The sequence below is a fragment of the Oenanthe melanoleuca genome, chromosome 5 (assembly GCF_029582105.1).
Source record: "Oenanthe melanoleuca isolate GR-GAL-2019-014 chromosome 5, OMel1.0, whole genome shotgun sequence".
Taxonomy (NCBI): domain Eukaryota; kingdom Metazoa; phylum Chordata; class Aves; order Passeriformes; family Muscicapidae; genus Oenanthe; species Oenanthe melanoleuca.
This window is the reverse complement of record NC_079339.1, coordinates 26,206,332-26,234,006: the sequence shown is the minus strand read 5'-3', so window position 1 is coordinate 26,234,006 and position 27,675 is coordinate 26,206,332. Positions and strand designations below refer to the sequence as shown.

General features: G+C 34.7%; 1 protein-coding gene across 4 annotated transcripts in view; it reads left to right on the top strand.

The window, feature by feature from the left end:
- TTBK2 (tau tubulin kinase 2) overlaps window positions 1-27,675 on the top strand; it is a 77,141-nt gene that overhangs the window by 26,154 nt on the left and 23,312 nt on the right. For all 4 annotated transcript variants that reach the window (XM_056493295.1, XM_056493297.1, XM_056493299.1 and 1 more), the window contains exons 4-13: window positions 3,422-3,495; window positions 4,501-4,641; window positions 5,909-6,013; window positions 17,272-17,337; window positions 17,905-17,997; window positions 18,973-19,098; window positions 21,869-22,026; window positions 22,970-23,186; window positions 24,582-24,793; window positions 25,898-26,492. In XM_056493295.1, coding sequence (XP_056349270.1) covers window positions 3,422-3,495; window positions 4,501-4,641; window positions 5,909-6,013; window positions 17,272-17,337; window positions 17,905-17,997; window positions 18,973-19,098; window positions 21,869-22,026; window positions 22,970-23,186; window positions 24,582-24,793; window positions 25,898-26,492 — 1,787 coding nt within the window. The remainder of the gene's footprint in view (window positions 1-3,421; window positions 3,496-4,500; window positions 4,642-5,908; window positions 6,014-17,271; window positions 17,338-17,904; window positions 17,998-18,972; window positions 19,099-21,868; window positions 22,027-22,969; window positions 23,187-24,581; window positions 24,794-25,897; window positions 26,493-27,675) is intronic.

The window sequence follows — 27,675 nt, the reverse complement described above, 5'->3', positions numbered from 1 at the left end:
TATAATTTGCACAGATGCAGTACTTCAATTTTACATTCACCTTTTTTTATCGATACTTGGAAGATTTTTTATTAAATAAGGTTATGGTAGGGACTGTTTCATGTTTTATAGAAAATCTTTGCTCGTGGGAGCCGTTTTCATTAATTTCTTTACTTTCACAAGCTTTCGATATGGAAGAGGTAAAAATTTGAAGTGTAGGGAAAATCAAGACAAGTGGATATGGGAGAGAGAGAATGGGGAATAAAAACCAACTTTATAATTGCTTCTCAAAGATTTTTAAATTATTATTCTTAAATGCTTTTTTATCATGTAGAAATTAGTCTTATTTTTCACAAGTTTTATCTTTTTGTGCAGATTAAAACCAGGTGAAATTATAAACGTTCTTTTAGGATATTTTTGTAACAACTTTCTATTTTCATACATCCTCTGAGACCAGCTTTTATCTTGTTCTTCTATCCCTTTTTGGTGTGTGTGTATGTATATATGTATATATATATATATAATTACTCTCCTTTTCTCAAAGGGCTTAGATTGTCTTCTTGCAAGGCATTCTAGTTACATCAGATATAAAGGAATAGAATTGCCACAAAAATAGCTTTTCTTTCAAATATTTAGAAGTTTTCTCTGTTTGTAATGAGAGACATTGAGCTTGCAGTGTTGGTGAAGATTTTCTTGGTGTGTGGATCTGTTTTTTAAAAAATATTGCACAGTTCATGAAATATTATCAAGAAACAGGCTTTTAGAATAGTATAAATAAACAAGTGTACTATGTCTAGAGCAGAATAGCTCTTCTAGTCTATACTAGGCCTAGGCAATTCTCAGGGTTATAAACATGCTTTTAAATGTACCTGTATTAGAATCTTATTTCACAGAAACTGTGAAACTGAAATAAGAATAGCTGTTGGCAGAAGTGCAGGGATGCACTATTTCTTACCAATCTTTATTTTCAGAAACTTTAAAATTAAAACAGTGTGGTCATTATTGCAGGGGTAAAATGAGTAATAACTATGTGGTATAATGAAGTATATAAAAATAGTAACTTTGTATATGGTATGGTGACTAATGAAAAACTTCAAATAAGCTCCTTTTAAGACTCCAAGCTAGCAAAACGTGCTGGAATATGTGAGTAATTGTATGACTTCTCTTAATTATGAAGGAGGACTAGGCTCACTGATACGGCCATTTATTACAGCTTAGTCATCAATTACGTTTTAATTTTTTTCTCCCTGCTGTCTCCTAATTATTATTGCAGGATATTGTTTAACTCTTTAAGTTCCTTGTTTTTGCTTTTTTTAAAAAAAAGAAATCTGCTGCAACAGATGGTTGTTTTGTTTAACCATGTTGTTAGGCCATCTGTTCCCACAGTCAGATGGGAGAAGACAGATTTATCACATCTCACTCAGTGAGAGTGAGACTCACTCAGTTGGTTTCTGTCTCACACAACCTTCCAGACTTCTCCCTCACTCATTTACAGCTCTGGAGTGTAATTTAGTGATGGCTGTGTCTGGTGTAGGCTGTAAAGCTGCTGTAGTGCTACACTGCAGCAGCCTGAGGAATGGCACGCAGGATTAGCACCTTCCCTAGGAGGTTTTTCAGGGGCAGAGTTGTTCCCTTCAGCCTATTACCATCATCTTTTCACCCTGCAGCCCAGCAGTGTAGCTCACAGGTGTAAGAAAATACTATTTTCCTGCTGAGGAAAAGGCTGCAGTAGGTGTGTATAGCCCCACTGTAGTGGTGGAGGGTCATTCTATTTGAGTGAGGTATTCAGGCTCTACTTCTGTCCTTCCTCTTTCCTCAGTTTTACATAAAAGTTTCTAGGGAATTTACCACACAAACTGAGTTGGTGCTCCAGTCAAAATGGGATTTCTCTGACCAAACTGAGTTTTGGACATTTACTGAATTTGTCAGATAAAATCTGACTAATATATGTTTCTCTGAAGATGTTCCTTCAGAATACCCACAAGTGGCTGTAAAATTAATCATAAATATTTGAGATGAGACTTTATTAATGGAAACTGCAGCAATGAATATACAAAATTTCATCTTGATAAATGTGCTACTAATCCTTTTTCTTCCTGAAATTATACTGTCTGTAATATTGCCTATCTTACTTGAACGAATGGGTAGAAGGAAAAAGTGGAGGAAAATCAGTGATACTTAAAATTTAGCACTTATGTATTTGCAGAAAGATAGAGATTTCTTTAAATTATTTTGATGAATCCTGTAAGATTTTCTTTATTTAAAAGGGCCTACCTACCTGTTTTAATTGGATGTGGCTGTCAGCTTCCTGAGGAAGCAAGAAACAGGCAACCACTTTTCTGTCAAGTGAATTGAAAATTTTTAAAAGCTGTAGGGTTAAGTTTTGGGGTTTTGATGGAGCAACGAGTGCAGGAGTAGCAAAGAGTCCCCTCAGTTCTGTAGCTAGACAGAAAACAGCAACAGAGGGGGGTGGGGATTCCCTGTTTATGACATTCTTGTAATCCTAAGAGTGAAGAAATTCATAATACAAATATTAAATAACATCTTTAGCAACCACTTGAGATCATCAGTTTTCTATTGGTTGTAGCTTCCATTGGTGTGAGAAAGGAAGGTAAATGGCCTGAGGAGCTTTAATCCTACAGTTCCCAGTTCTGTTGTGGAGTGGGGTAGAGTGGGATCATAAGGGGTCCCAGTTTTCTCCAAGTCAATGAACACTGGTACCAAAATGACAGGGGTTTGCATTTCCCTTCTGTTTCCAACTGCAGCCTTTGGCTTGCCTTTTTCTCTGCATTTACCTGGGGAATCTTCTGCTTTGACTTACAGCTGCAGGATAGTAAGGAGATTATTTTTGACCTGTCTTCTTTGTGTTTTGCTCCTAGGGCAGGAGGAGGCTTCAAAGAAAATTGGCTTAAACAAAACAGTTGTTTTTTTTTTTTTTTCTGTTTCAGTATACCTGAGCTGAATATATCTTCTATAGCTAAACAGCAAGGATTCTGTTCTAGAGAAAGATATTAATAAATTGAATTAGTTGAATTACATTTTCTACAATTTTTTAATATAAAACATAACTCTGAAGTAATACTACTGTTTTCTTTCAACATGACAGCTGCAGCTTGTAGAAAAGAGGAATATTGGCTAAGAATATTGTCTATTACAAACCATTACCTTTGTAAGAAAATAACATTTTCTAGTCCAAAATACCTCCAATTTGTCAACATTTGGGCGTGTCGTTGTGTATGTTTTCTTATGGAAGGGTGAGAGCTGTGGTATGGGAAAAAGCTTCTGTTTATTTGTATGTAGAGCTAACTTGGGTTTTATTGCTGTTGAGCTGCGTGGGCCTTAGTTTATTATTTTACATATTTTCCAGTAATTTCCTAAGTATTTACAGGAATAAACAACAGAATTCCATTATTATTGGCTAATTTGCTTCTTTTTCTCTTAGGAAAAGATCATGTCTGTAGATTCATAGGATGTGGACGGAATGATAGATTTAACTATGTGGTCATGCAATTGCAGGTTAGTGTATCAAACACTTGATGTTTGCTTGTGTGTTTAGATTTTATGGTCAAGTTTACATGGAAATACCAGTAAGATTTTAGAGAATGCTAAACAAACAAAAAAAAACCCAAAGATCACAAATGCATTGTAGTAAGTGAACCTAAATTGAGCATATGCTTATGTATTTTCCTTTTATATACTTTCCATAATCCTCCCAAAAAGGAGAAAGCTTGCATCCTGAGAAAAACCTGACTGTTGGAAGAGTAAACTATGATGTCTTCTGAAATATTTTACATTCCTTTTAAGTCTTCGCTTGAAGATAGTCTAAAATGTATTATATTACTCTCTGCATTTGGTTGGCTTTTTTTATAAAAAAGAAAAATCACCCTATGCAAGTAAAAGAAAACACTTCATTTTACTGAAAGACTTGTTCATTTAAAAAGGGATTAAATAGGTGATTAGCACTTAGAGTTATGGGATTAATGTCCTTTGTCATCCTGGTAAATATGAATAAAAGTGTGTTGTAGTTCATACTGTTGTTCGTCTGCTATTTTAGAAGAACAACAGTTCTGTGACATCATGGGGTTGCATTTCCTGCATAATATATTTTTCATCTGTTTGATATAATATGTAATTAAATTATGTATTTTCCTGAAAGAAGTGAGTGTGAAGTCTTCTTTAGCATTTTCTCAGTGGCCTTTTTTTGGGTGTGACACAAATACAATTTTAATAGTAGTATTTGTACTGGTATTCTAACAGGGATTAGTATGTTTTATATTTTTAGGACTAGGAAGGTACTAAGGTTTATATTTTCAAAAAAAAAAATTCTAAATTTAGTGTTGGAGATACTCGGGAACATACTGTCATTACTTTTAGGTGAGATGTGCTACCCTTGAGTGTGAAAATAGGTGTTGAGAGTATTTCATGGTTAATCATGAACAACTAAAGAAGTAGGAAAACTTTACAGCATCTGTGAATCTTGGTATTAATATTTTTTATGAAATGTCCTTTTAATTTTGTCAGGGTCGGAACTTGGCAGACCTGCGTCGTAGCCAATCTCGAGGAACATTTACCATTAGTACCACTCTGCGGCTTGGGAAGCAGATTTTGGAATCTATTGAAAGTATTCATTCTGTGGGATTCCTGCACAGGGACATAAAACCAGTAAGTCTGCCCATTAAATCAAAACAGGCAAGTAAGCTGTGGTCATTAGATGGCTGCATTCGTAAGAGTATGTTCTATACTAGATGCTAAAATGCAGAAATGAGAAGGGGTGGAAAATTGAATGTTTATTCAAAAGGTAGGGCAGAATATTTTCTATTAATTAATGTTGGATTGCAACAACAGTAACTCTGGTCTTTTTCATTGTCTCCAGTTAAGGCCTCCTTGCAATTTGCTGTAGTTAAAACTTCTTACTCTTATCTTTAGCATCATGTAAGCAAGAGTATTTGCCATGAGATATGACATTATGTGCTTGACTAATGGCAATTAATATTGTCATGTAATAATAGATACTAACTGTAGAGTACATTTATAAATCCTTCAATAGTATGTATTTAATATATTTTCAACAAACAAGGAAATGAAAGACTGTAGGAGAAAACTATTGTTTTATTGTACAATTCTTATTAGATGCTAATATGTTGGTATGAGGAGAGTGCCTTCCTAATGGTATCATGCTTTTGTTCTTACTATTTTCTATTTTTCTTTGAATTTATTCCTGAAATTCAATCACCTATTTTTAATATTGCTCTGTATGAAAAATATCATTAGAACACTGAACTGTCAGAATCTGTAAATGAGGAAACAATAATCAAATCTTTGTGTTTTCTAACAGATGCAAATATGGTTTGTTATATCGGACATATATTGCTAAGTCTCCTGTCAGCTTAATGATGCTTACATGAAACTTCCAACAAGTTTCTGTACATTAGGAAAATTTCATTTGCTTCACTTCTTCCTGGCAACTTTTAAACTTGTATTCTCCCTGACCCATCGCCATTTAAGCCTTTATTTGATAGGAAGAGGGCATAGAGGCAGTGAATGTCAAGCAAAATTGGTGAGAAAGAATTAGCTGTAGCTAATTGTGCTTTGTTCTGAACTCAAATCTTGAAATCCTTGATTGTTTGTTTTCGTTGTGACCAATTAGACAATGCTGAAATTCTGTGACTAGGTGACATGATTGGAAAATTCTTGCTAAAAATGGATATATTCTAAGAGGTAAAGTAAGATGGCCATCTCTTTGGAGATGGTCTATATTTCTCTTAACAACATTTTCTTTAAATTTATTGAGAGTCCAGTAGAAGTGAAAACATGGAAGGAAGGATAGAGAAATAGAATATGAATTTTCTGGTTGTGTTATTGCTTTAATATGTGGACATATTGAAACCTGTCTGTATTCATCTATCACTGTATTTGCTTTTCTTCCTAGTCAAACTTCGCAATGGGACGTTTTCCAAGCACCTGTAGGAAGTGTTTTATGCTGGATTTTGGCTTAGCACGGCAATTTACCAACTCCTGTGGGGATGTCAGACCAGTAAGATTTTTTTCACAGTTGAAATCTGAATTCTTGAATGTGGTAGTATGCTGTCTTTTCTTCTGGAGAAGTGTGGGAGTTGCATTGAACTGGTAACTGTTGTAAGCTTTACAAACACCATCCCAGATCAAAAATGCCATGTGGTTTATTAATTATGTTAAAAGACTGGCAGTAGAGAATGAGTCAGGTTTCTGGTTTTTGGCTTGAGACAGAAGTACACATCTAAGATATTTTGGGATAGTCTTCATTTAATCTGGAAAATCAAGTGATAAATAGGTCTTCATTAAATATCAGAATAATATACCAGAGCTGAATTTCACTTGCTGTTTTATATTGCATTTTAAAAAACACACAAACTAGAAAAGGACTAACCTTTTTTGGAATTCCATAATCATTATCTGGACTGTAATTTCAAATTTAGCATTTTCCTTATAGGAAAATATTGTCCCTCTTAATAAAGAGGGGTAAAATGTCATTTCAGGGAATTACAGGAAGGAGTATTTTGAGGGACAATTTTACATAATGAAAATGTGTTTATGCTTTATTAGTCTGCCACAGTGTCTAAGCATATTGTCTAAAGAAATTGCTTTTATTTCTTATCTGAAGTATCCAGGGGTTTTATATTCTCTTAGGTTATTCAGTTAGCAGAGACAGTTTCCCACTTGTTCCAGATATTAGCCTTAAAATTAATTTGCTATAGTTGCCATTTTCTTCTTGTACTATCATTTTACTATGGTTTCCATATAAATCTTCAAAACTGAAAGAAAAACATGTTAACATAAAGTCAAAACAAGTTTTTGCATGCTTTTTCATGCTACAGATTACAGATACATGCTACAAAATTACTACTGTAAAATAAAACGTTTTTGACTGCTTATTTTGATATGTATTCATTTTACCAAAGTTGTCCTGTCTTCCAGCTGTCTGAATGACTATGCTTGTGAGGAGCTGACTTCAAGGAGTGAGGGATATGTCTGTTGTATTCAGTAATAAGATATTTGTAAAATGTGTAAAAATGTTGATGAGAAGAGTGAAGAACTGCAGTTTATTAAGTTGCATGACCTGACGCTATTACCTGGCTAAAACTTAAAAATCAGAAACAAACATTTATTGCACTTTGTAGGTTTGTGAAAGATGAATGAAAGGTAATGGCTTCTGATACTAAATTCTACATGGTGGGGACAATACTAGGATGCAGGCATTTGGGGTAGAATTAAGTTATAGAATGGAAGTTGATAAGGAACCACTAATTGGTGGGAGAAGCCTTCTCTGGGGATGGAAAAGATCAGAAGAGAGAAAATTGAGTGTGAGAAGAACAAAAACTGCTGGGGATAATGTATAGGCTGTTAAAAAAAGGAAGGATGAAACACAGGCAAGCAAATAAATTGTTGGTGAGAGGAAGCCAATAAGCGAATTAATGGTGTAGATAAGAATTGATTACTGCAAAGCAGGGTAATTAGAATTTAATTGTAGGGATACTCTAATCAGCAAGCAAATACATTTAGCAGGATGCAAATTTAGTATATTTATGAGATTCATAGTCTGCTGTTTATTGCTTTTTGAAGGTATAGTACCTAACATTTTGTTTGCTATTGTCTTAGAGATAGCTGAAGTAAATACTAGTATCTTTTTTGCTTTTTAATTGAGACAAAGAATAAATGATTCTTTTTGAATGTAAACCTAACTTCATACAGCCATCAATTTCCATGTCTCTGTTTACATGCTGAAAATGGAAAGTGAAGGTGTCAGCTGTGGTACAGAAATAGAACACCTTGAGGGACAAAATGCGAAGGACATTTGCATTCTTAACATCATCAGTACTGCAGCCAGCTCTTAGGCAGTTGTCATCACTCCTGTTTTAAAGTGAACCTTAAACACAACTGTTTTTTGAGGTATTATTAAATTACAAAGAAAGCAAAATAAAATGAAAAAGAAGCCACTAGTCTTAGCTGTTAAAAAGATTTACCTCTAAAAGAGAATTTTAGGTCATAGTTTTTAAATATCCATAAATTCAACCATCACGTATTGTCACAGGCCTGAGTTCCGTGGTCTTTTATTTATGTGGATTGCAAGTTATAAATAACTGAACTTTGTTTTACAAAGGAGATAGTATAACGTATATGCAAGCTGAGATGACAAAGCTAGGGAGTAACAGAATTAAAAACCTATCCATAAGAAGGTGGCATTTAGATAAAACTTTTTAATCTACAACATCAATGTTTTTCTACTCAGTATGCAGGTCTTACTGGCTGGTAGCCTAAATTATTGTTCAGATTAACAGCCAGTCCCCTGAATCTGATGATTTGGACTCAGCAAAGATAATTGAAGGAGAAAATTCCTTTTTGCCCAATTTGGTATTTAGTTTGGAATGTGAGATTCCTTTATTGAGAGTATTGTGACTAGGGGGTTGAAATGTATGCAGAGAAGAATGTTTTGTTTGTGGAATTGTTGTTTTTTTTGATAAATAAGTCTTTTTAGGTCTAGGGGAGAGCTACCTTATGACTGCATTCCCCCATCTTCCCACCTTTGTCCTGCTCTTCCCAGTGACTAGATTTTATGTCATTCTTCAGTGGTTATTTAGATAAAATGAAGAGCTTCGTTAGAGTTTTCATTGTCGTAGGACATTTTAGCATGACCTTAATTTCAAGTGTCTCACTTTTCCTATATTTATTTGAAAACAAGTAAAAAAAATCAAAATTACATTATTTTAACATTGAGTAGGTTTGAAGTATTTTACAGTATTTACTTACTCTGAACAGTAACAGAAATATTCAAATCCAAAGGTGACAGAGTATCCACCAAAATTTTCTGATGCATTACTCATGGTCTTTACTGGTGACCTGTCAGTAACAAAAATTGTCTTTGACTTCTGCTAAAGCAGAAGATACACCAGCTGCTGTACAGTCTGACCCTTAGAAAAATGCTGTGAAAGCAATTGTGAATGCAAATGTCTAGATTTTTTATTGTCTAGGGAAGCAGATACAAATCTGTTCATATAAAAAAATGCACATATTATTCCATATCAGGTGTTTCTGTACAAAACAGCTGAGTGCTGCTTGCCTTTCTTCAATGCCCTCAGGTTCTGAGGGTTTTCTAACAAATGATGTTTTATCTTCAAATTTCACTTTAAGGTACAAGTGGTGTCCTAGAAATGTAGTTTAAGAAGCTGAATTCTTAAAAAAGAAACAAACACAAAACGAAAACAAACAAGAACCAATAAAATGATGGAGCACTCCCAAAAAAACAAACAACCCGAAGCAATCCTGCACAGAATACTTCACAAGAATGTGTTGGTAGATAACAAAGCAGAGTGTTATATCCATTTTGAAAGCTTTGGAAGTCTTTGTACTTTAGTTACATACAGGGACAGAATGTATGCATTTCTTGTATACTCATATTTTCTTTTGGTTTTTTACTTGTGAAAATTTGGGAATGGTTATGCATTTGAATTGCATGGTGTTTCTTCTAGTAAGATTCTGGATTATCTAGACTGCTGAGGAAATCTAGGGAATACTTCCCTGTTATTCTGCCTTACCTTGGCAGAAGAATTACTGATTGTTAATTTCTGTATTTGGAAGAGAACATTGTTTTTTATGGTGCTGAAATAGTGGAAGCTATATCCATTAAAAGCTTTTTATGATGGGGAAAAGGAGTGGGATAATTTTAACAAGTAAAGGAGCAATGGTGAAATTACACTGTTGTAAACAAAATAGTTACTGCAAGTCTTTTGTCTTCTTTGAAGGCCATTTGGACCCATGGACTGCTTAAAGATGGATTGCTCATATATATCTTCTTTGCTACTATATATTGCTTCTCAATCTCCTTTTCAAGTAAAAGCTATTATAGCAAACATTGATACGACTGTTAGAAATAAAGACTCAGAAGTGGTCCACAGATAAAACTGGTACAGGTTTTTTTTGTTTTCCCCAGTGCCCCTCATGATTTAGAAATTTGTGCTGGTAACTACAGAATATTATAAATAAGAGTCTGTATACTGGAGGTGTTCAAGAATAGTTACTGAACATGACAGAATAAAATTTGAAATAAAATGAGACCACCCATCAAATTTAAATGATTGACAGCAACTCAGTCATCTCCAGTAAACGGTGAAATTGATATGATTTTGGTCTTAGTTGAAAAACACTAAGATACATTATTTCTCCAGTTCCTTGACACACCTGTGTTTTGAGTTACACAGGTTAAAGCAGAATCCAAGGACAACCAGGACATGTTTATGAGTGCAGTATTAAATGGTAGTGGATTTCATGAAAAATAATTAAATAGTACGAAAAAAATCCAGAGAGCTGTTTGATATCTCAGGGCACTGTATAATGCATATAATAAATAATTGCCTAAAATAGGTTAACTGCTGTAAACAGACCTCTCTTCCATACCTGACTAAAACTGTTGAAAGCCCTGTGCTGCAGGGTAATGGTCCATGTCATTTTGTTAAATGTACTGTTCAGTCGCTCTTTCATCCTGTTGAGAAGCATTTTGTTGCTGGCATTTACCTTGTGCTATCTCTTCTCAGTAATGGCCTCTTTCAGTGCTGAACAGTACATTACAGAGGGATATGATTAGCTGAGGATTACATGTGTGCACCTAAACAAGGAGCAGAGTACTTATTTTTCCTCTTGAAATATTTTTCATTTTTCTCAGAGCTTTTTGAAAAACATGTGTTAATAAGTTTCTGTGTAATAGTCCTCTGAGGCTTTTCCATCTTGATATACTTCAGAGGAGACTTTTTATAAGTTGTCTCTTAAAGTGAATACACCATTGGCTTGCAACATAATTGTTTGGAACAAGGAAATGACAAAAAGTTACATTTCCTCCTCAGCAATTGCATGTAAGCCATTAATGATGTATTGGATCTCTCTGCACCAATGCTTATAAAGCAAAGACCTGTGTGTGCTGAAATTTGGCATTAGAAGTTCCCAGGATCTAATGTCTGTAACTGGGCAATCCTAATATAATTTTTTTGTATTAGTTTCTTCATTGTTTGTCTAACAAAGGCATAAAGTAATGAGAAGAAGCACTGAACACACAGAATTGTACCATGATTTGGGTTGAAAGGAACCTTAAAGGTCACCTGGATCCTGTTTCCTTGCCTAGACCAGGATGCTCAAGGCATTTCCAACCTGGCCTTGAACACTTCCAGTGATGGGGCATCTACAGCCCCTGTAGACAACCTGTTCCAGTGTTTCACCACCCTCCGAGAAAAGAATTTCTTCCTAACAAAGCAAAACTATGTCCAATTTTTCAGTGTTACCAGCTTTCTGCAGACACAGGATAGGTATCTTAACCATGTATTTTGAGACCAGCCTTCTTAACAGCCACCTCTCTCTGTTTCTGTTCAGCACTTCATGTGAAGATGCAACAGCTGGGATTGAAAAGCATTAAAAATACGTAATACATTTGTACTGAACTCTCTGCAGATCAGCAGAAAAGCATAGAATGAACAAGAAATCATAAGCAAACAAATATTTAAAAATTTTAATGTGTACATCTTTGACTTTATTTGAAAAATGTTGTTGCATTGATTTTATGTTCTGCAATTAGCAAAATCAGTTTTGCTATTATGGCACAAATAAATGTACAGTAAAAAGCAATAGACATGTACATGGTATAATTCAGCAGCCAAATAGAATGCAGTAAGCTCCTGAAAACAGTTTTCTTTGTTTCTAATATAAAAATATTTATTAATAAATAAATAATTGAAAAATATTAAGTTTTAAAAAATAAATAATGATTCAAAACTAGGAACACAGAACTGGACTAATTTTTTGAAATCTGACTGTCTCTTCTATAAGAGTCTGCTTCTGCCATTCCATGTCTATTAAATTAAATTTTGCTACTGGAGAAAAAGAAATTTTCTAAGGAACAAATATTTTTAAGCTATATTATCAGCTTTTCATCACTAAATCTGCATCAGTCAAAGTATATTACATACACTTTTGGAAAAAGATGAGGTTTGCAAGATTTCCTACAAAATTCTGAGCTAAGCATTTGACAGTTAATGGCTTTATAAAAAGTGGACCACTTAAGAAAAAATATCTTGTTTCAGTAAATGGAGTTTTGTTGAAGAATCTAAGATGAATTATGACAGCTTTATATTTTCTTTATAACTTTCAGTTCTCTAGAAAAGAAAATATTGTATAATATCACAGTCATTCAATGCAACCTGTAAATATATAAAATCACTCTTAAATAGGCTATACATACTCTTCAATTTTCTCCTTCATGTCCTGTAAGTCAACAAAGACTGGAGCCCAGTTGTTTTTCTTTTAATACCAGGAGAAACTGTAGAAGTTTTAGATTTTTATGTCAAAATGTCCTACATGAAAATGGTTATTTGCTGAAGGGACTAAGACAAGACCCCTTTGTTTAATTCGTTTATAAGCAGTATGCATGAGTTGAAAGAATTATGAGTCATTTGAGGTTCCATTTCTGAATTAGTGATGCCTTTATAGGGAAGAGATAGGCGTTAGTTTGGTGAGGTTTGTGGAGACATTATTTTTAATAGAGAGATTAAAATAGTTCTTAAACTGTTTGGTTTCAAAGGTTTTTTAAGTCATGCATAGCTCTGGTACACCTACAGTGACCTGTGCAGGTGTAATGATGCAGCAGTGTTACACCTACCAGTGTAACATTTATTATTGTCTGCTAAAATGTCCTTTAAGGACATAGAGGGAGATAATTAAGGGCACAAGCTTATAATGCATGTATGTAGCATTTTCAGCATCCACTGGACATGATCCTTTCAAGTTTGGATGTGTTACTGACAAAGTAATGAAGGAAATCAGTGTTACAGAGACAGCCAGCTGATGTCGTGTGTATGGTGGTACAAGGTGAAAAAGGCAGGTGGTGAATTAATACAAAAGATGAAAAGAAGGGCATTATCAATTGACTTGGTGACAAAAGTAGAATGGATATATGAATTTCATGCAGTGTGGCATTGTTTTGTAACATCTCAGTGGAATATTCTTGGAATTAATAATTAAATAAAAAACTTAAGAAAATCATGTGTGGTTATATTTGAGAGGAAGATTCTTTATCACCTGGAGTTTGTGGTTTTGGTGTGAAAAATAAAACGAAATAAATGATAACTTACCTGAAGGAACAGATTGATTAATAGCTGAGATATGCAACTCTTTAATATATGGTATTATCATTATAAATACTAAATTAGATAAGTACAAAACATAAAAAAATATGTACAAAATATTAAAAAATTAGAGTCTCTTTTCTCCAGTCTGCTAAGTGCAGAACAACTCTAAAATTTTACTCAGAGAAAAGTAGAAAATAAGACAATAAAACAATATTCTGCTCTGTGGGAAGATTATTTGCCAGAGCATAGCTAGTTCATATAGATAGCCTTCCTCTACAGAAGTCTCTGCTTTAGCTTATGGAATAAGAGGAAGAAGAACGATTGCACAAGACAAAGCAAACATACACATGGCAGACTTATCTTGTGTGATTTTTCATTTTTTTTTTTTAGGTTTGTGACAGTCATTAGTAGGTTGTTACCCTCTTCAGCCCATCAGGCTTTTTCCTCTGCTTAGAAATCAGCTTTGGAACAATTGTAGTCTTTAGCTCTTGCACCACATTGGCTGAGTACTCCAGACTGAAAGCTGAGTAGCTCAGATGTTTTTTGTTTCAAATACTGCTGGCTTAGAGATGGTGTTGCTCTTTATAACACATGCAGTAGGAGAAAATTTAATTTAATTGTATTGTTAGTTGTTAACTTACCTTGTTACTCAGCTTCTGCTGGGACTAGGTACCATAGGATCAGACAGCTGCAGTCAGTTTTTGGAAATCACAACATTTGTTTAGGTAGATCTGAGTCCAAGTAATGTGTCATACTCACAACTAGAAGAGGAGGGGTTGAGAAGGAGGTCTAAGTGCAGGTACTCAGTGTCTGAAATGGATTTTAAGACAGAGCTGAAAGTGTGGGTTTGAAGATTGTATATGCATTGAAAATCAGTTGAGATCTGTAACATATTGCAATGGCAATTGTATTTCAGCTCTTGATCTTTCCTTACTCAAGTGATCCCTGAAATTTTCATTTGTTCTAAACTGGTGCTAACATGTGCTAAGCATTACATTAGACTGCAAAGGCTATATGCTCAAAAACAGGAGGATTAGAGTGTGAATTGTTGAAGCTATGAAAAAATGTTTCACAGAACTATAACTTGTACAGTTCCAATCATTGAAATATATTTCTGTTGGGATTTGAACAAGGAAATTGTCTTTTTCAAGGTAAAAGATAAAAAAGGAGAATTCTACCATTAGCAAAGGAAAATAGGGGTAACACAGCTGATTCTCTACCCATCCCCTATGGCTTTTGAACCCTACTCTCAAGGCAGCTCTGCTGGCTTTCCAGTGCAAAACCCAGACACTTAGGAATATTCAGTCGTGGCCTGATTGATTGGGAGCACCATGGTATGTCTCAGATATAATGTAAAGAACCAGTATTGATTTATTCCTTCATGTTGATTTTCTAGTTTCCATGACTGCAGTAATGTTAACTTTTTTGCTCCATGTCACCTTTCCAATGCTGCCCAAAGCAATAAGCCCAAAGCATTTATCTAGAGACACTGAACTGAGCTAAGGAATGTTTTGTCTCTTCCACAGCCATTCCAAAAAAGCAACATTCATAGGTTTGTAAGCATAGTGTCTCCTAGGAGTCTCAAAGATGTGTGCTTAGTGGAAATAGTTCACTTTGCTAAGAACTGCTAATTTCGTGCATGTAGTTTATCTAAAACATTGCCAAGTGTTTCCAGGCAGTGGCACCTCCCAAGAAAACTGATGTTACTTTTAAAAAGTACCTTTATAAGTAGAAAAATTCATTGTAGTCACTGGATCTGCTTAATTCATCTGCATGTATCTTCAAAATATTTTTTAACTTAAATTTGAAGAATTTAGTATTCTTCTTTTGCTACATGAGATTTGAGATGCATGAAGAGTTTTGAAACAGTTTCAGAAGTTATGCAAATGCTCAGAAATCTGGAAGCTCTATTCTGAATTGGGCAAACTTGATTTGACTTACAGAGCATCACTCAAGTCAAGGAAGACATGGTAGAATTATTTTATTATTGTTGTGTTGCATTGTAATACTGCTATTGAATAGTGACCAACTGCATTATTAATAGGTATTTTATGGCATCTTGAAATATAACAGAGTGATATATGTTCTACTTCAGATTATAGAAACTATGCTTTAAGGCAAGAGACAGTGAAAGGCTTTAGATGTCCTTGCTGAATAGAGAATTCAGAATTCATTTCATAATAACCTCATAGATAGAAACTTTTTTTTTTTCTTCTCATCCAGGTGATTCTCAGATAATTGAAAATCACGTTAGGGCAAATAAGGATGGCTGTAACTTTAACATTCAAAAGCATTTGAATTGGTACACAGTGAATTTCCTCATATGGACATTTCTTCCCCAGAACAGAAGTGGAATAGGTCAGATTTTTAGTTTTTGTAAACTGAATGGGATAATATATTTTTCATATGACATTTCTTAGTCTTTTTCTCTTGCTTTGTCCAGCAACTGAAGCATTTCTGTCCTAGTTATCAAGTAGAAATTGAAGTTGTACTGCTAGAAATGAAAGCAGTATTTCATCCTAGGTTTCATACTTTCCATTATTCTCAGAAGAACAAAGTAAAACTGAATATAGTCTTTCCTTTTTTAATATTCACACCAGAGGCAAAAGACAGCAAACATTTGGTTTTATCTTCTAAAACGAGATGCTCTTGAGATTTATGGAATTTGTATTTTCAACTGTTTTAAAGATAAGCTCTCAATGCCCTCCTGAAAGAGTACTATTCATTAAACTACATATTTTTAAAGATTTATCTGTATTTTGATTGTCTTGGCAGTAATGCTTTATTACTCTTAATTGGATGATTTACCAACCTGCAGACCTATTAAGGAGATTTAAGTACTTTTTTTTAAAAAATGGTTTTTCCTGAAATTTAGCAGTTCCAAAGCATTTTGAACTATTCTTTTTCTAATTGCATGATACTGTGAAATTTCTGCAACTACAATGTTATATTTCACTTCAGGGTAATGTTCAGTGTGGAATATGATATGCTTATAAAATTAAAGATAAGGCAGACAGACAGTTGACTGTCCTGCCTGAACATGAAATGTTTTATGGGCACCATTTAAACTGTATGATGATGTGGCAAATCTTAAGATCTGTGTAATATCATCTGAGAACCCCTTCATGTTAAGAACAGCCTAGAAAATATTCTCTGCTTTAACTAACACTGGTTCAGCTCTCATTATATTCTAGCAAACATTAATTATATGGACTGTTGAATCCTTTTTTAAAGATGTTACTGCATAATCCTGCTGGATTCAATCATTAGATTTATTGACAGTAATGGCAGCTCCTGATTTATTTAAATGATACCTCTGTATAGCATCTGTTGGTGGATAAGAAAAAATTATACACACACACACACGTATATAGGTAGAGAGAGGTGGAAGTGTTTTATCTTAATAAGGTACCAATTATGTATTGTGGTTATCTTTGTCTGTATGTCAAACCAGACATTTCAATGTATTGTGCAAATTTAAAAAAAATCTTAAGAATTTTGTCATGAGTCTTGGGCAAGCAGACAGATCACCAATACCTCTCTAAGTAAAAGTCAGAGGTGAGGTAGATAATTCAAGCTTCTTATATTCATTGTTAGAGTAAACAAAGGAATTAATGATTGGGAAGACAAGACTGCATAAAAGGAAGCAAATTTAATAGTAATATATATAATGATTAATTAAGGGGATAGCATGGATTGGATATCTCTCTTAGGTGAAGTAATAACATCACAGTTGGATTTTTTTTGAATTTTAAGAAATATCTATTAATTATGACTGTCATTGATTATATTATTTCTGTAACATTTTTAGTTGTATAAAAGAAGGATGGGAAAATACATTCTCTGATTATATAACATCAATTGACTTATGATCACAAGGTATCAAGAGTATCAGGGAAGAAATGCTGGTTTTCAGAAACTGGAAAAGAAAGAAATATTTTAAATTGGTGTCTCTAATGCAGCCTTTGCTATTTATTGGTCAGCCAATTAGTGCCCACTTGAATTTCCACTGAGAACTTGTAGAAGCACAGTAAACAAATAAAATCCCAAATGAGATATGTTGTGGCTCTGTACTCACTTTGCAGAATGCCAAGTTAAGTAGTCAGAGTGTTTATTCCTGACAATGCGAATCTCTTCTATTCTCTGACAGCCACGAGCTGTTGCTGGTTTTCGAGGAACAGTACGATACGCATCAATCAACGCTCATAGAAACAGAGTGAGTAGCACAATCTGGATCATACCCATCTTGTAGCTGGAAGCAGTCAGTAGGGCACTTATCGTAAATTTCCTTTTTTTGTGTGTTCTTATCTGTGCATTTATTATGTAGAAATTCATAGCTATAAATTTTGTGAAAGGATAATGTAATTTACGTTAGTTGAGGATAAAAAAAGTTCTTGTGCAAATAATAGTGATTCAAATACTTATCTTTGGTGTTCAATTGTATTGCAAGTTAATTAGTTAAAAAAGTGAAGCTGCTGAGTTTTATGAAGTACATAATGCCCAGTACGTTGTCTTAACAACATAATCTAAAAAAAGCTGAATAAACAGAGATTTGCAATGTTATTTTAACACACTTCAATGTTTATTTTATTTCTCTCTGCCTTCTGTGGAAAATTACTTGTATGTTTCTTCCTAAAATAGCCACTGGATTTAATTTACTTCTTTTGCAGCATAGGTTATATTAAATTTTATATAATAATTTAAGTTGTGAGCAGTGAAGAACTTATCTTCCCATTTGTTTAGGTATTTGTCATATGCTTTAAAATAATGTTTCCTTTTACAGGAAATGGGTCGGCATGATGACCTCTGGTCTCTCTTCTACATGTTGGTGGAATTTGTAGTTGGCCAACTGCCTTGGAGAAAAATAAAAGATAAGGTAAAGCTAGAGGTGAAACCAAAGAGCATAAGGGAGATTTACTTCTGGATTCCAGAGAAATGCTGTGATAAAGATTCCTGTTAGAATCATTAATTAATTTTAGCATTACATTTTCCAGTGTTTTCTAGTGTTAGCTCTTGTGGCTAGTGTCATGGTATAAAAAGCAATCAAATTTTACTAAGTGTTTGAGGAAGAAAGGAGGTTATACTTCTAGATTGAAATTATCATAAAGGGCAGAAGTAAGTGCTTCATTATTAGTTATTAGTTGAGTACCTTATTTCACCTGTTACACACTTAAAATTTCTAATCTATTTTGATTGTTTGTGAAATAGGCATTTCTTTTTTGCTGGTGAGCAAAAGTGGATTGGGCAATATGCAGTAGTGCCTTTAGTCATATGTCAGAGGTGAAGTATGCAGAGAAACAATATCTAATCAGCCTGTTATTCTTGAAACTTCTTTTGAAATGATACTGAAACCAGGTTACTCTCTGGTTTATGTATTGGTAGATGACAGTGTGGTATATAGATACCATCTCCTTTTTGGTTTTGATTTAGCATCTTATATGACTGAATATACACCAAAAGGTGACTGAACTTGATGTGATGCAATAGGATGTTTAAATCTTTAAAATATACTATTAGAAATGGTTGGTGTGTTTAGTGGCATCTCTTTGTATCAGTCAGTATCCAAATACAAACAAGACAAACAACACAAACACAGTAGAAAACTAAATGGCTTTTCATATTGAATTTGAAGTTTGTACAGTATTTTGCAAGTGTACCAAGGCCAAAACCAGAATCTCCTATCTTGCTTTCTGGTGTAGAATGGCCTTTCTCAGTGTCATTCAGAGTAATGTAGTGACCTGTCTCTCTGGCTAGTAGTGTATTGAATGAATGTAACAGAGAATTCATGTTCTCTGTATGTTGTAATAGAAAATGAAGGTGTGCCAATGTTTGTTGTGTTACTTATTCCTAGGAGCAAGTGGGCTCCATTAAAGAAAGGTATGAACACAGACTTATGTTGAAACACCTTCCTCAAGAATTCAACGTCTTTCTGGATCACATTTCTAATTTGGATTACTTCACAAAGCCTGATTACCAGGTAAACACTTGTACTATTTTGTCTTTCTGTTTTATAAAGAAGAGAATTTTATGCTGTTTCATCTTCAATTAACTTTAATTTCACTGTGTAATCTTGGTAGTTATTATGGTTTGTGCCACCATAAAGTTAAAGTGCCATGGAAACTCTGTGGTTCAAATGTTATTTTTTTTCCACTTGGGAAGTGTAAGGCTGTTAAGTTTCTAAAAACAATTGACACCTGCTTTTTAGTCAGTATTTTGTTTGGATTGGGAGCTAGCCTTCTATCACAGCCTTTTGTAGGCGCTCCATAAATTACTTTGTCAGATTGTTCTCTCAGTGATTGTCATTATGGCAGTTTTCCAAAGTCTGGAACTCAGCACCTACAGCTAGAGCACAGCCTACACTCTTGGTGAGTTTTCGAAACAGAAGTATTGTGTGCAGAGATCACAGAAGACTTGTCATTTTTCTTTGTTTAAGAGAGTATTGCCTGCTGAAATGGGCAGTCTCTGCTCAGTGGCAAGGTGTTATGTGCCAAGAGGATAAGCTGTAGAATGTGTCTTAACTCACTCAGTGTTGACCTATGATTAAACAATAAATAAAGACAGAACTTTTTTCCAGTTTGAGGAAATCAGCAGAGGGATTCTCAGGGAAAGCAGAGAAGGAGAGATTTCAGAGTTTTCAGTCTTGCACGCTGTGAGAAGTTGTAGTGATTGAATTGCACACCATGACATGCTGTCCCTGTGTGCCTTCCTTCTGGCTCCCAGAAACACACATTCCTGTCAGCTTCCCACCTGCAGGACCTGTCTGCCTCTGTGCCTTTGTTCAACTCCCTAAATCCGTGGGATCAGAAGGAATGGCTTTCTGTTGGAGTTCAAGTGTAATTGATTCAACTGAATAAATATATCTGACTAATTCTGGAATTGTAACCTTGATAAGGGTGACTCCTCTACTTTGCATGGTAAGATTAACAAAGAAATTAAGGTATATAAGGATTGAAGAAAGAGCTGAAAATCTCAAGGAATAACTGATTTCCTGTTAGTAAGTGTATTTCTCTAAATATACTGATATGGGATTCTGCACATTTGTAAAACAAATAAATCAATTTTGTGAAAAAATCTGAATGTTAAAAACCCCAACTTATTACAAATACAAAAAAAGGTTCAGTATGCCTGAAAAATAAATACTTTGATTTCCGTCCCCCCACTTCCCCATTACAAATTTCCATCAAGTTGGCACTGTAGTTTACAATTAAGTGAGGAAAAAGTTTTTTAGTGTTTTGTGTGCCTAGTTATAAAGATGTATTAGAGTTTTCTTTTCCTGTGTTAGAAAGTACTATTGCAAAGATTTCAATACCAGGACAGAGTTTTTCCATGATAGAGACAGCCTAGTAATTTACAGTCCTATGGCTATTCATGGAACATTTGGAATTGTGTTGCAGCCTGAGCCATACAACACAGTCCTGCACATGTGCTTTAGACCAGAGTAGGGTGGTTTTATTTAGAGAAGTGAGAATGCACTTTAAAGTCTGATATCTCTTAACTTGTGTTTGCAGTGTATTCTACTACTGTATTCATTGTATTTATGGGTGGGCACTGAACAAGAGTGTATGTATATCCCTGCCTCAAAGAGTTTACAGTCCAAAAATTCATGACCTAGGCCAAGAAGCCATGTTTGATTTGGCAATGTCAGATGTTTATTTTATTCAGGTTGAATAAATAATTTATTATTAAATTAAATAATTTATTCAGGTGCACGTTGCCCTAGCCTCCTGATATCATTATGCATTTGAGAGTTTGTATTTGTCTTATAGCAGAAATTGATGAAAATATTTAAAGGAGAATGACCTTAAAATTACTTCAGAGACAATGTTTAGAGGAAGAGAAGGATTAAACACAGTACATAAGGGACAGAATAAACTATGGCTTTGTGCTCTTCAGTAGGGTTACAGAAATGACTGGGACATGTGGCACATAAAATGTTCTTGAGAGTAAAGATTAAATGGGTGAGACCACTATATACAAGAGAAATGATCCAAACTTCCCATCTATTTTAAATTGCCAAAGAATATGCCAGAGGAGAGTGTGGAAAAATTTTCAGCCTCCTGGATTGGAAAAACCCCTGATTTTTAGCTTCTAGGGGAAAGAAAACTTAGAAGTGTTACAGAGTAAGAGAATGATATGGACACAGCCTTCCCATCAGCAGCTAGAATAAGACAAAGTTTATTTCACAGAGAGAAGAAAGGGATGCCATTTGTTTTTCTGTTATGGACAAGAGTTTTCTAAAGGCTTTTTCATAGCATAAAATGAGGATTGATAACTTAGACATTTTAGTATATATGTCATTATAGTATAAATGTCAGCATTATATGAAGGAAGATATATGTGGTTCTTAATGACAAAAAGGCATCAATTAGCAGATCAGTATCCTTTCCTATATCTCACTCATTTCCTTGGTTTCACGGTGTTACCAAATGTATTCTTTTCTTCTGCTAGAGAGAGCCATTGCATGGTATTCTGCAGCAATGTAGTTATGCTTCTCTGTGTGTGTGTATTTGTCTTTTTGTAAAAGTCTGTGGTATATCTTTTTCTCCTGTCTGATAAAAACACAGATGTGGGTGGATGTTTTTTCTGTTTTAATAAAATGGAAGTTGGTATATCTTGGCCTCAAGAAGTGTTTCATATAAAAAACTTATTTTTTAATGTTGTTGTCTGTATTACAGGAGGATATTTCTTAATTGCTTGGTCTCTTAAGACAAAAATGAAGCTCACTCACTTTTTTTCTTTATTTTCAGCTTCTCATGTCTGTGTTTGACAACAGCATGAAAACATTTGGGGTTATTGAAAGCGATCCTTTTGACTGGGAGAAGAGTGGCACTGATGGCTCTCTGACAACAACAACAACTTCAACCACCCCCCAGCTGCACACTCGTCTTACGCCAGCTGCAATTGGGTATGTATGGTGTGGTCTCTTCAATGGCTGCCGCAGAGGGGCTTCCTACCAAAGGGAAAAAAATTATCTCCATAATTTAGGTTTTTTCTGCAGGATCTTGAATGCATAAAGGAGGGGAGGTTTGGGAGCATTTGAAGTATTTCCCTTTTTAGGGTTCCAGTTAATACTATCCTGAAAGATCAGCACTGCAGTCCTAAAATTACAGCAATAAAAATAGTACTCCAGGAAATTGCATGTAAATTTGCTCATCCATCCTTTGCTAAATCGTATTTTGTGAAACTACATAATGTGTCCTGAGCTTAAGTGCCTGGAAATTTAACTGCCTGGAAATAAACCCATTGTTTTCTGTAAGCTTGGAATAAAATTCTAGCTGCAATTTCCTTGTAAGTTTAAAAAATGAATGGATCTTTATAAGAAATTTGGAAATAGATTTTGGTTGTGTTTGAAATAATATTTAATGTTATTTGAGACATTCTGTAATGAAGTAAATTGAACAAGATGTGATGTTTAATAATACTCATACTCATCTCAGGGGACTGAAGAATATGAGAGGTGTTTATGGATGAATGTAAGAAGTATTTATGGGTGCTATTGTTTTTTTTTTTAATAGAAGAATACATACAGAAGAGTCAGGAGAGAAGTTGAGCCTGGACATGATCTCTAATAAATTTTCTCAACAGTGGCTTCAAAAACATTAAAAAACCCAGCTTTTGTGATAGGCTTTTTTTATTTACCTATTTTGTTATGTACGTAACTTAAATAAGTTGTGAAAGCCAAAATGTAGTGGGGGTTTACATTAAATAATTTCCAATATTTAGTTTTCTGAAGCAACATTATTTTCTTTGTAAGTTTTTATTTGTTTCTTTCCTTTAAAATAGAAAATAATTTCTGAAAACACATGAGAGTATAAAAATTCTTACTTTTCTGATTTTGGTTTTTGTAGAATTGCCAATGCCACTCCTATCCCAGGAGATTTGCTGCGGGAAAATACAGATGAAGTATTCCCTGATGAGCAGCTCAGTGATGGAGAGAATGTTATTCCCGTTGGTGTATCACCAGAGAAACTACCTGGATCGCCTGGACATCAGCGTCCTCAGGAAAAAGATGTTTGGGAAGAAATGGATGCCAACAGGAACAAAATAAAACTGGGGATCTGTAAGGTACTTTGAAATCTGCATTGTGAAGATAATTTTTGAACAGTTTCTTGTCCTCATAGTGCACATAAGATATAATTAATAAGGCACTTGTACTGATACTGATTACCCAGAATGATCTAAGAAAATTATTTATGGTAGAGATAACACATTTTATATACTGAAAAACGCAGACAGGCTTTTGAGCCTTTTGTCACTTTATCAGGTCTTTATGATGAATAGCTTGCTGGTAATTTGAGACTCTGCGTAGTTTACTCATTCATTTTCTTCAGGCATGATCTTCATTCTTGCTCACTGGATGAAATCAAAGCAATTTTCTTGCATCTTGCATGTGTAGAAGCTAGATACTAAAAGTACAAAATAAGATTTTAATGTTCTTCAATTGACAAATCATCAGCGTGATTGTTACTATCCATTTAATTCACTTGGTGGTTTTGTCTCCATAAGATATGATACCTTTGTATTGATTCAGAGATTCATTGGCTGGTCTTTAGAAGAGAATGCTGCTTTATTTTCAAAAGGGGTCTCTGAGAATTGATTCCTGTTTTTCTTACTCACAATAACAGTATTTCATACTTGGACAGATGCAACCTATTTCTTGATATAACAGTGTTTTTAACATGAAAATAGGTCTGGCACTAAACTTTCTTCATAAGGGAGGGCTGTCTAATTTTGAAGCTGTCACTCATTATTTGCTAGAAAAAAAGTTGTATTGTGGGAAAGACCAAGGCATGGTGCCTGTTTTCAGATGTACTTATTTGTTTGGTTGGCCTTTTTACCAAAGAGAGAGAAAGGAGATTGTTCTATTTCAAACAAAAGCACTTTCTATTACACCTGTAGAAACTAAGGATGATCATAATTTCCCAGCTCTAAATCAGGTTCAATTATTATTCTAAATCATGTTCAGTCATTATTAAGATAGAATGGAGTTGTGCTAAAGCACAGTTTAAAGTCACAGCAATATTTAGTAGATTTAGGGTATAACATTGTTATATGCTCCAGAGAATCAAAAAGACAATCTGGAAGCTAGCTTCTCTTTAATAAGAGCAGTTGACTGTAAAGCAGACCAAGGATGCTACCAAATGCAAGGTTTCAGACTATTATTAAAGAAAATTAATGTGAAATATCAGAGGAAATGTAACTGTATTTCTGGGTTTTTGATACTCCTGTTCTCAGACTTACCCAGAACAAGTATATTGCCTTTATTTTGTCTGCCATAGGTGTTGTGCTGAAGAGCATATCTAAACCACCTTAACTATGGCATGTACTTAAGGACCATTCCAAATACAAATTGGCTTTTCACATTCTAAAAACTTGGAGGGTCTTTACCATGTAGTACCTTGTGTTCCTCTTGTTCTTCCACTCCTAGTGAGTTACATTTTTACTTTACTTTTTGCACAGGCTGCTACAGAGGAAGAAAACAGCCATGGACCAGGGAATGGAATGCTTAATGCCCCAAGTCTTGGTTCTCCAATTCGAGTTCGCTCAGAGACCACCCAGTTAGACAGAGATGTTCCACTGGTGCGAAAGTTACGTTCCATTCACAGCTTTGAACTGGAGAAGCGTATGACGTTGGAGTCTAAGCCCGACACTGATAAGTTTCTTGAGACCTGGTAAAGAAATTTGGTTATCCTTTTGCTAGGATCTTTTGAGGATATGTGATTAGGATACTATTATCTTTGCTGTGTGAAGAGCAGGAATGGACCTGTTGAGTATGCTTATGCAAGTTGCAGTGAAGAATTTTTCATAATATTGCTCCATTAATGGATTTCACTACTTAGCAGCTACTTTAGAAAATGATTTTTGCTAGAATACAGTTGAAGTTGGACTTCCACGCCTGGGAATTTTGTATTTCAAGACCTATTGGTTTTAACTCTGGTATTTATTAACTTTTTCTTCAGTGACATACTCTTGACAGTCAGTGCAACTCATCCTGAATAAGAAGGTTGACATCAGGTGCTCAGTAGAGGTAACATGAGATTAGGCTATACGACATGAAAAGGGAGATTTACAGGAAGTGGAGTGAAGAAGTTAGAAATCTACCTGTGTGCAGCAGGCTTAGTTATGCCCAAAGGTGTTGCACCAACATAAAAAATCTTGGTCAAAGACAGAGAACTTAAAATGGAATTTGAAGATAGATAAGAGACAGATGTATGAAAATAGATTCGGTTTGCCTATGTCTGGAAACAATAAGGGGAGGACACAGTGAAATCTGCAGAGACTGAGTGGGGACAGTAGAAGAGAGCTGGGGGGATAACAGTGGCAAAATCCTTCTAAATACTTCATAGTGGAGCTAGGAATTTGAATTTGTTTGATGAAAGAAATTATGCAAAGCATAAGTAAGGAATCAGTCAAAGCAATAAATAACATTCTTCTTTAAAACATATAATAACTTCTGCATGAGACATTTGTTTTTTCTGTTCCTCTTTGAGTCTGCTTTGTGACGAATTAAGTACAGTGGACATCTGTGGTAACCTCACTACTGAGTTATTTTTCCTCACAATTCTCCCTTCTGGTAGTTATACTTACAATACAACGTGATACATTACAGCTACAATTAAAAATGTGTATATTTCTAAGACCATTGTAGGTTGTTCTAGAATATGACAACAAATTTTTATATAAATCTAGTTTTCTTCTTCTGAAAACATTCAAATGTAACTTACATTATTCAATTAATTCTTAACTAATTCAGATATTAACTTCTTTTTTCTAAGTTTGGAGAAGAAGCAGAAAGACTTGAAATTGGCAGAGGCTGCTGCTGTTCCTCCTCTTTCTCAGAAAACATCTGTTCCTGCTCCTGTGACTGCCCGCACAGACCATGTTTGGCACTATGATGAAGAGTATCTTCCAGATGCTTCAAAGCCCATGTCAGCTAATTCTCCTGACCATGCTGATGGTGTTATGAGCAATGGATTTGTAGCTGTTAACCTAAGCTCCTGCAGGCAGGAGGTTGATTCTAAGGAATGGGTGATAATAGATAAGGAACGGGACTTGCAGGACTTCAGGACAAATGAGGCTTTAGGGCACAAAATGACTGGAAGTCCCTCAGATGAAGAGCCAGAGGTACTACAAGTTCTAGAGGAGCCTCTTCCTGAAGAGCAATCCAGAGAGGGTGGTTGGGCAGGAAACAATGTCCATGCCAAGAACCAAACTTCAGGGGTGGAGTTTGTTCTAGACGTGGAATGTCATCCTGCTGCGTCTGAACAGCTTACAGATAAATTGGAACTTCTGTCTGGAGCTGCAGGACAGCTTCTTGCAGCCACTCCTACAAGTCCTATGGAAGCTCAAGCAGAAGGAGCACTCACTCCGGTAAGAAAACCTCTTCTTTTTTCAGAATCATAAGTGCAAATGGTAAAGGTGGTGACTAAAATACAGCAGCAGAGCAGAAATTCCTCATTTCAGCAGGTATGGGACTTGATTTTTGAAGACTGATCTTCCATATTCTGTTGCATAGCTGTTTACAATCACCCCTGGAAGTGCTAATTGTTCTGCAGGTGTGATCCACAAAACTGACCACATTTAACAGAGAGTCATCTCTCTATATATCTGCCTATCTAAAGAAGCTCCTTGTGCAGTGATTCCTAATCAGTCAGAGACATACATGCAGACACATATTTATTATATTTGCAGTACATAAATTGCAACTGAATATGTAAAATACTGTGCTACAGTATTTCATGTGTTTCAGGAAAAATCTTAAGTGGCAGAAATTAATCAGTTACTTGTGCTCTCCTCTCATTATGATTCTTGCAGTGTTTGCTTCTGGAATTCACTTTGTTTCTTTCTGTTCCTTCAGAAATTTCTAATAGCCTTTATACAAACAACTTGTTGCCTTTTACAAAGTGTTAATGCTTTTCAATTCTAAAATACTTCTTCAACTCCTACTTTACTCCTGTATTTTTCACTAAGACAGATTGCTCCATTGCATATTCTTGTTTTTCACTTTTTCCATCTTTTCTGAAGAATTCTGAGTTGCATGATTTTGAACATTTACTTTTTTCTCCTGTCACTGTTTCTAAAATTCCTTTGCCTTTACTTAAGGAGTAAGTGAGATTAATGGCTAAGTGATTTGGAATCACTTCATAATTTAATTTCTCTACTTTTTAAAAGTAGATATTGTGGCATCTATGATCTAAAGGTCAGTTCTTTCAAGTTCCATTGAGCCAATAAACCTGGCTATATTTTTTCTTCATGTATCACCACTATTTGTGAAAGTTACTGCCAGCTCATTGGAAAAAGAAACTTGTCACCAACTACTCATTTATTATAAGGTGTAGAATATCCTTTATAGTGAAAATGAACTACTCAATGTAATTAATTTTAGCAGTACAGTAAAATTGCAACTACAACTAGGTTCTCATGGAAAAGGAAAGATCATATCTTTCATACGAAATTATATTTAGAGATCATACTTTAAATTATGTAGTTTACAGAAGATTTGCTTTGTATGATGGAAAATACAGACCTGTGTTAAACAACAGTTTTTTGAGAT